Source organism: Notolepis coatsorum, assembly GCF_963971535.1.
Source record: "Notolepis coatsorum genome assembly, chromosome: 2".
Lineage (NCBI taxonomy): Eukaryota > Metazoa > Chordata > Actinopteri > Aulopiformes > Paralepididae > Notolepis > Notolepis coatsorum.
Genome location: NC_140166.1, coordinates 127,087,785 through 127,097,656, shown reverse-complemented (window position 1 = coordinate 127,097,656; position 9,872 = coordinate 127,087,785). Strand labels below are relative to the sequence as shown.

General features: G+C 42.6%; 1 protein-coding gene across 1 annotated transcript in view; it reads left to right on the top strand.

The window, feature by feature from the left end:
- Window positions 1-8,954, top strand: part of LOC311223941 (eukaryotic initiation factor 4A-II-like) — a 51,948-nt gene extending 42,994 nt beyond the window's left edge. The window contains exons 8-11 of the mRNA XM_084308717.1: window positions 215-352; window positions 3,216-3,305; window positions 4,079-4,158; window positions 8,108-8,954. Of these exons, the coding sequence (XP_084164843.1) occupies window positions 215-352; window positions 3,216-3,305; window positions 4,079-4,158; window positions 8,108-8,252 (453 nt within the window). The 3' untranslated portion in view covers window positions 8,253-8,954. The remainder of the gene's footprint in view (window positions 1-214; window positions 353-3,215; window positions 3,306-4,078; window positions 4,159-8,107) is intronic.
- Window positions 8,955-9,872: the final 918 nt, after the last annotated feature.

The following is a 9,872-nucleotide window of genomic DNA, read 5'->3' as shown; positions in this document are numbered from 1 at the left end:
TTCACTAATGTCTCTCTCTCTCTCTCTCTCTTCATGTGGTCACTAATGTCTCTCTCTCTCTCTTCACTAATGTCTCTCTCTCTCTTCACTAATGTCTCTCTCTCTCTCTCTTCATGTGGTCACTAATGTCTCTCTCTCTTCACTAATGTCTCTCTCTCTCTCTCTCTCTCTCTCTCTCTCTCTCTCTCTCTCTCTCTCTCTCTCTCTCTCTCAGGAGTGGAAGCTGGACACGCTGTGTGACTTGTATGAAACCCTGACCATCACCCAGGCGGTGATCTTCCTGAACACGCGCAGGAAGGTGGACTGGCTCACCGAGAAGATGCACGGCCGGGACTTCACCGTCTCTGCCCTGGTGAGGGTCAGGGGTCAGGGGTCAGGCCTGGTGAGGGTTAGGGGTCAGGGGTCAGCCCTGGTGAGGGTTTGTAAGAATCTGGTTGTTGGTGTGTGGACCCAGGCGCAATACAGGAATGAGAGAGAGGCAGGACACAAGCGGGGTGTAGTTGAGAAGAGGCTTTACTTCACTTCTTTGGAGTACAACTACAACAACAAAACAATAAAGACGAGTACCACAGCCTAAGCTGGCAGATAATGATTATATAACAAAGGGTACGAATTAGAGACAACACGGAAGGGTGCTGAATCACAACCACAATGGTATGATAATGTTCTGACAACAACGGACGACACAAGATACGTTTACAAACCGACAGGGAAGTAACAGGACAGCACAGAATATATAGGAGGACTAATCACACTGATTACTAAACAGGAACAGCTGGGGAAGAGAGGAACATGAATATGGATACACACAGGAACATGAATACACAGAGGGGACAAGACTAGACACTAACAATAACAGGGATAATAGGGACACATAATACAATGAATACAAGGACACTAGACTAATAGGCAGACATCTGAACATACTGGGGAGCACACAGGACCGATAACAAATACAAGGGGAACACATTAATACACACATTCAATAATCTCCAGAGTAGGCACTCCTGCAGTACCGCAAACAGAGCGCCAGAGGGTGGCAGAGTATTGTCTGTGTCCAGATAGTTCAGATTATGACAGGGTTAGGGTCAGCCCTGGTGAGGGTCAGGGGTCAGGCCTGGTGAGGGTCAGGTCTCTGCCCTGGTGAGGGTCAGGTCTCTGCCCTGGTGAGGGTCAGGTCTCTGCCCTGGTCAGGGTCAGGGAGGAACTGTTACCAAGAGACCTGCTGAGAACTCTGTCAGGAAACCACTCATTCAGAAAAAAGCAAATTACTAGTTGACCTCAGATTAAAACGGTCCACTAAGTGGGGGCAGCCCTGGTAATTTCTTTGCTAACTCCTAATATTTAATGCACATTATTTCACAACACACATGTCCTCTCAAGTGGACTGGATGTGGAGCGTACATGTGACCGGGCACAGTCTGTAGGGTCATATGGAGCGAGCTTCAAATTATATATATTTTTAGTGCCGTCAATAGATAAAAAAAATTTAACTAATTAATCTCACAATTTTCTGTAATTAATTAAAAATTATATTTTTCTATTTAAGACCGAAGCTTGTAACAGATATTTACTTGAGTAAAATCATGGAATTAATGTAAAATCAACACAAAGAAAGTAGATTTAGATTCAAAGACTATTTTAATAGCTTTCTCTGAATACAGTTTCTCTCCTGTGAAACACAACTGTTCATGAGGGTCAGGCCAACAGGACCTCAATGGCAACACTTGTGCATAATGTGAATAGATTCATGTTTTAACACCACTTTCTTTCTGGTAATAAGACTATCCATAAAAGTATCTACAGTATCTATAAATTCTACCATATCTATCTATAATTCCATATTGTAAATGACTTAAGCAAGTGTGTACAATCAACAGTTATTTACTGTGTTGGCCCTGTATTCTGATGTGTTCATGCAGGTAATGTCATACAACACAAGACAATACGGAGACAAGAGTCAAACTTTATTCTTTCTTTGCGGGCCGGTACCAAATTATCCACGGCCAGGTACCGGTCCGTGACCCGGTGGTTGGGGACCTCTGCTATAAAGCCCTCTCTCTATACTCCGTTATGTGCAAGTTTACAGACTTTCGGAGCGCGTACTGGAGTATAGATTATTCAATGCGACTGCCAGCCAGCTTTTGCATGATGGAGAAATACAATTTCAAATGAACACAAACGGTTCCAAAGATATTAATGTTTCTCGGCACATGTTCACACCGCCAACAAAGTACTGGGCCCGTTGTCGCAAATGGATTTCTGTGCGTCTCCTGTCCTCTCCGACACACGAGACAGCTAAGTACACTCCCCTCATACGCAACTGTAGTTGTTTCACACAGCGAGGAAAATAACACTGTCGGACAATCTAACAAGAATTAACGTATTTACAAGTCATATTAAGTTTTGCAAATAAGGAAACAGATGGATAACATCTCAAAGCACTCAAAATGTACTAACGTCACGGTGACCAAATGCGTCCACATTTTTATAGGATTCTATCACATTTTCATAACAATAGCGAATATAACTTACCTGCGCCGTTTTCATTGAGGTTTCTTACAAATTAACAATGTTTTATTTGTCCTATATATGCGGATAACATTTAAAATCTTAAATTGTACCATTTTGTTTCCCTTTAGACAACAAACATAATGCTAATGATGCACTTTTATTAAGATAATTAGTTTACCATTCGCGGTCACTGTACTGAGGTCGCATTAATAGTTTATCGCTGTTCAGATTGCGTCAAAGAATAGACGCGTCCCAGTGACCTGTGACCTGTGCTAAAGGTCTTGGGAAATGTATTCATGTTGTAGTTTTCAACATTTTTACCTTTTAATTTTAAACCAATGCCAAAGAACATTCTAGTCTAGAGATTCCCACTTTTTACTGGGAATGGGGCGTGACCAAATTTGGTCCCAGACAATAAGAGTGACTGAGATTGGTCTACGTTCCGTTATCTCCATTTTGACCTATTTCTGAATCGCGCAATGTTATCGGTTTTTGTGAGGAATGTCCCCTTGCGCTGCATGGCGGATTAGACCGTGGCGGGTCACAAATGTTGAGCTCTTAATTTCTAGCTGCACTTGCATGGAAATTGGCACAGTGGGTTGTAGTTGTAATTCCTCTGGGTTGGTCCCTTGCTTGTCCATCTTAGTAAACGAAACCACTGATTGTTGTTGTTGTTGTTGTTGTTGATGTTGTTGTTGTAGCATGGAGACATGGACCAGAAGGAGAGAGATGTGATCATGAGAGAGTTCAGATCAGGATCCAGCCGAGTCCTCATCACTACTGATCTACTGGTACTCAACCATTCACTCACACTGATCTAGTGGAGCTCAACCATTCACTCACACTGATCTAGTGGAGCTCAACCATTCACTCACACTGATCTAGTGGAGCTCAACCATTCACTCACACTGATCTAAACTCAACCATTCACTCACACTGATCTACTGGTACTCAACCATTCACTCACACTGATCTAGTGGAGCTCAACCATTCACTCACACTGATCTAAACTCAACCATTCACTCACACTGATCTAAACTCAACCATTCACTCACACTGATCTAGTGGAGCTCAACCATTCACTCACACTGATCTAGTGGAGCTCAACCATTCACTCACACTGTCAGCTCCATTACTCTGCATTCAGTCGACTAGCAACCAGAGTCATGCTACTGTCTGGTGGCTCTTTGTTGGCTGCATCAACCACAGAGTCATGCTTTGCTAGCTATATCACCAGTTTACATATGGAGGTATTTTCATTCATTAAGATTAGATTGTTACTGCACAACTGTAAACACTGTAATTATAAATAATTACTGTTGGGAATTGGATATGAATAGACCATTTTGAATGAATGCACCCTGACCATATTGTTACAAAAAAGTAAACACATTTAAATGATGTCATATCACAGTAGAATTTGTGCTTAACTATTTAATATGGTTAAATATAGCTATACTGTCAAAAGTAAGAAATATTGCAATCTTTTGGCCACCTGGCCCGGTTGTGAATATACACACAGTCTTTACACGCTCAGAACAGTGTCCTTCTCATCTCTCTCCAGGCGCGGGGCATCGACGTGCAGCAAGTGTCTTTAGTCATCAACTATGACCTTCCCACCAACAGAGAGAACTACATTCACAGGTATAGACATGTCCCTCACTCGCCTGACTGTTACTTGTTTTTAGGTTAAAATTAGTGCGGTCAGGCGATTAAAAAAATGTATCTAATTAATTACAGGATTTGTAATTAATTAATCTAATTAATCACATTTTAATCACATAACCATTTTATGCCTGATATTCTATATTCTATAATCATATTTCAAATTGCATGTGTCCGGATGGCAGAATTCAGTACTGTATCTACAAAACCTTCTGTTTAATCATCTTCCATCTATTAATTTGCTTAGATTTTTCAGGTCTGGTCAATTTTAGCATGGTGTTATTCACAGTCAAAGATAAACAAAAAAATGTAAAGGTGACATGCATTATAAATGTTTTTTTCAGTGTCTAGCATTGTATTATAGTAATAGTAGTTAGTATCAATGTGTCTGTGTCTCTAAATACCATATTGGCGGATTGCTCTCATTCAGGTCCGACCATTTCCTGCTCGATTTAATTAGGTCGTTCTGATTTGAGTCGCAACGTGATAGTGATCCGATTGGCTCTGTGGGTGGAGCCAATGCCCGCCCACAACCTAGGCAGCCCACACAGCGATAGCAGAGCGAGTGGAAAACTTCCTCAAACAGCGAGGCAGATAGTGTTACCCGACACCTCGACTGCACTCTGCGAGGGAGAGAGAGATAGAGAGAGCAGCGTTTGTTTGTTTAGAGAGAGAGAGAGAGAGAGAGAGAGAGAGAGAGAGAGGACTGAGAGAGAGAAGGGGACTTGGTTATCTCACACATGCAGCTGTTTACACAGTGCTCCGTGTGTCTCTCTCTCTCTCTGTCTGTCTGTCTGTCTGTCTGTCTGTCTGTCTGTCTGTCTGTCTGTCTGTCTGTCTGTCTGTCTGTCTGCCACTCGCAGACTGTGTGGATGACTGTCACTCAAAGTGCTTATGGGCGGAGCCAGGCCAACAGCCTGAATACCAAAGTGAGAAAAATGTGGCTTTTGAGTACTTGATTAGAAATATAAAACAATGAAATTTTTTTTAATAAAACCTTACAGAGGTGTTCCATAGACTCACAGGAATTGTGTAAAGTTGCCCAAATAGTGCTAGGAATAGCAATGCATGTCCCCTTTAATTGATATTCTCATTTGGTTCATTACAATTTACTCAAGCCTCGTAACAGACACAGTATTTCTGACACTGGGAATACATTCCCTGAGATCCATAGATGTAACTAGAATCAGATACCAAGAACATGCAAATGGACCATATTAAAAAAAAGTCTGTAAATGTGTATTCTACGTTCTTATGGAATGAATGAGATAAAAAAAAGTGTTATTAAAAAAAAAAAAAAAAAAAAAATGTAGTTAATTTTCATAACGCGATAATTTGCTGTGTAATTAATTAATCTAATTAACGCGATAAACTGACAGCCCTAGTTAAAATGTATTTAATCTAGGGGCGGCTGGGTAGCGCAGTGGACTAAGCACTCGCCTACCACCACAGAGACTCTGGGATCGAATCCAGCTCCGTACCTCCGGCTTGGTCAGTCATCCCTACTAACACAACTGGCCGTGTTAGCGGGTGGGAAGCCGGCGGGGTGTGTGTGTCCTGGTTGTTGTAAACTGCGATTCCTACTGGTTGGTCGGGGTGCCTGTTCAGCAGGGAGGGGATCTGGGGGAAATAGCGTGAACCTCCGCACGCATTACATTCCCCCAGTGAGAGTCCTCTCTGTCAGGTGAAAAGAAGCGGCTGGCTGACTCCACATGTATCGGAGGAGGCACGTGGTAGTTCTACACCCTCCCTAGGCCGACAGTGGGGCAATGCGCGCAACGACCAGGAAGGGAATTGGCAAATATATAATATTTTACAAGGAAGGTCATAGTCTAGTATTCAGGGAGGCCCTCCCATGTACCCCCTGGGAGATTTATTTTTAAAAGTAGGGCTCAAACATAGGATCTCTCGTCCACCATGGGACACTGATTTCAGAAAAAAATATGTACGGTAATTAATGGCAAGAGACACATTATTTAAATTTTACATTTGAGTTGTGCCATGAATTACACATGACGCAAGTCAAGAAGGTTGATTGACATGCAAGTTAGCTAATGTTTGCTAACATTGGTCCTCATTCTCGAACGGACATACCGTATGTAAAAGTTATCAAGGAATTCCTTCGTAACTCGATTTACATTACTTATTCGGCATTCTCCAACGGCTTCGTATTGTAAATTCTTTGTAGGATTTACGAACTTTAAAAGGCAGTGGTAAGTGGGACAGACCGGTGTGCGCCCGTGTTTCCAACAGCTTCCCCCGGGACAAGTCATTGGGGATTGCCGATACTACAGACATACGAGGAATAGAATTATTATAATGATAATTAATACAACAATATTTGTAATCATTAATAATTACATTTTGTCAATACTGAACGCTAGCCAATCGCGCAGTCGTTGAGTATTGACATTACTAAATGAGATGTCATGCTAATATGTCATGTTCTACAGTAGGACTTACTACTATAATTCCTAATAAAACAAGTCATTAGAATAACAGAAGCCTACTTTTGCTGGAACGATTGAGCAAATTTGCAAATTTGCCTTTGCTCACGCGCTGAGGCTGCCTCACTAAGACGTTTCACGCATTTATTTATCCACTCTGATTGGATGGTGTATTGTACTTGTACTGTATAATAATAACCATACATTTGAATCTAATCTCATTTTGAGATCAGTCGCAAATCGCTTCCACGCTACCTGTTGAATGGATCAGCATGGTGCAGTGCAATGCCGAACCTCTGCTGTTTTGCACACGTCTCATTCGCCTTATAAGGAGCTGGCTTCGTCTGCAAATTCAATGAACGAGAACGTGCGTTTCAGTTTAAGAGTGTGTGACGTGGGGCGCCCTCGTGGCGCATACCATAGTGCCTCGCGCACCTACGCGGCCGACCCGGGTTCGATCCCAGCTCCCGTCGTTATTTGACGTATGGGCGCTCCAGTAGCACGACCAGCACTCACAGGTTCAATGTTTTTTAATGGCAGCCTGAATAAATAGCAGACATGCTTCTTCAGTGATATGGCTAGCACTGGAAATACATTCAAGGTGATAGTTAAATACACCTGGCAGGTAATTACATGACATGACACGGCAGGAAATGACATCACAACGCAGGTGTGTGCCTGTGCAATGTGACCAAAGGAATGACCTATCAAAATAGAGTCCAATTATAAATTATACATATATATAGATATATCTATATCTAACACCAATCTATATTATAAACAATACAAAACAAAACAAAATTACCAGAAACTTGATAACATATAAACATGCCCATTAATTTCTAGAGCTAATTGAGCCACTTTACATATTTAATTAAATAGTTTCAAATTATACATTGGGCATCCTTGTGAAACATGCCTCTAGTTTAGCCTCTAGTTTAGCTTTACTTTTTGATATACTGAACTTTATGGGATTACAGCACCCAGTGTGAGAACTTGTGAGCGCGGTCTAACTTGACTATATCGCTCCAGCAGCACACCATATAGCGCGCTGAGTCGCAGAGCGGTCGTCCCGGGGTCGCTTCCCAGACCCGGTGGCCATGTGCTGCATGTCTTCCCCTCTTCTCCTCCCGTTCTCCCGCTCTCCTCTGTCGGTCCTGCGTGGCCAGAAAAAGCTGTAAAAATGCAAAAATGTATCTTAAAAAAAAGAAAAAGAATGTGTGACGTATATCATTCATGGGAACCCAGTTGCGAAGTTACGGAGACCGTTTCATGCGTTCAGGAATCCGGAGGAGGATTTCCGTAAATCTGTTGGTACGGAATTTTTACCAAGATATTTACAAAAACACTTACGAACACTTACGAACACGTTCGAGAATGAGGACCATTATCAATAGCTTTTCATGCTATAACGTAACATTAGATAGCTGACAATTGACAATTAAATTAAAATTCCCATTAAAAGTTTCTTCTCTTGACAGAATTGGACGCGGTGGTCGTTTTGGCAGAAAGGGAGTCGCCATCAACTTCGTCACAGAGGAGGACAAGCGCATCCTGCGGGACATCGAGACCTTCTACAACACCTCCGTCGAGGAGATGCCCATGAATGTAGCCGACCTGATTTAGACGAGACTCTCGGAGCTGGCGTGTTTATTTTGGTTCCTCTTTTTGTTTTGAATGCGGTGCCCCACAGGTCTTTTGCGGAATAAACACGCGCTTTGAGCTTATTTTATCGGAAAGCAAATATCGAATCAATATATATATATATTTTCTTTTTTTTTTGGTCTGTGCAGATCAAATGCAGATCAGATATTCAGATATTGTTGAAGAGAAGCTAACGGCTGAGGTGGCGGGCTCTGGTGGCGGTGGTCCACACGCACCCCTAGTTTATTGTGGAGGGACAGGACTCTAATATAACGTGATGGGCTCTCACAGGTGGTGTTCTCGTAGGCAGTGTTTTCCTAGACCGATACAGGTGTGCGTGTTAGATATTCTCTACCATTTGATAACATACTTATGGACTAAAAGGTATAAGTGCTGTATGAAGTCCGCTAATTACATAAAGCTGACGTATGTAAGGTTACTTTTAGATTTTGAGGGGGCAGCGTGCAAATGGCCTCCCAGTTCTCTGCACTTTCTCTTAGATAACAGGTATTTTCTTTTGTGCAATGTATATATATATAACCTACTTAATCTTTTATTTCCATATAGATGGGGAACCCAGTATTTCCCTCTAAAAAAAAATGCGGCTAAACATTAGTATAAATTCCTTTAACTGACTTTGAATTGTACTTGATGGGTTTGAAAATTAAAACAAAATGGAATGTGGTTGTATGTGGTTTCTTCTGACTCATGAAAGGGATAACCTGTCCCTCGTAAGTCCTTGAATTGATATAGTTATGGACCAGCGGACCAAAGATTCACAGAACGACCAAGTTGTTTTCCACGGAGTCTTTATTTCACAGAGAAGAAGAACAGTCACCCTCCTGCAGCCCGCACAAGCTCATCCTCTCGCACACCAGAAGAATGAATACATCACATTACATGTCATTTATACCCTCTTGCACAGAGAGAGAAGGGGAGGGGTGTGTGTGTATATGTATCTGTGTATGTATGTGTGTGTGGTGTGTGTGTGTGCTTGTCTGTGTGTGTGCTTGTTTCAGAAGGGGGGCTAATGGGTTCCAGATGTAGGCAGGGAGAGACCCCTAGTCTCGAACAACACCCCAACAAATCACGGGCCCCCGGCAGCTGAGTGGGGGAGATGTGTGCGCTTGTGTATGTGTGTGTGGAGGGAGACACAGAGCCACGGTCCTACAGCCTGCATCGTGGGGAGACAATGGGTGCTCAGATATATAAGATATTGACATCAAATATTACTAGATCAATGAACTAAACCTATCAATCCCCCTTTTGACATATAAATCAATATGTCAACAACAGTTCATTGATGGATCTGTACTCGTCGACTGTCAACCATTACATGCATCACACCTAATACCAGACGGGATAACAACACCAGGAGAGGAGAGAGAGAGATAGAGGGAGGGGGGGGAGCGGGAGAGAGAGAGAGAAGAAAGAGAGAAACACAGATTTTGCAACTTTTTCAGACGATACACTTAACCCCCTGGACCCCCCTTACTCAGGCACACGCAACGTCCATCAGGGCGCTACCTTCCCTCTGTTACAGTACACCGCCCATCCTGGGTCGGCCCCGTCTTCTAGAGGGCAAGGGCCTCTTCCTGAGCT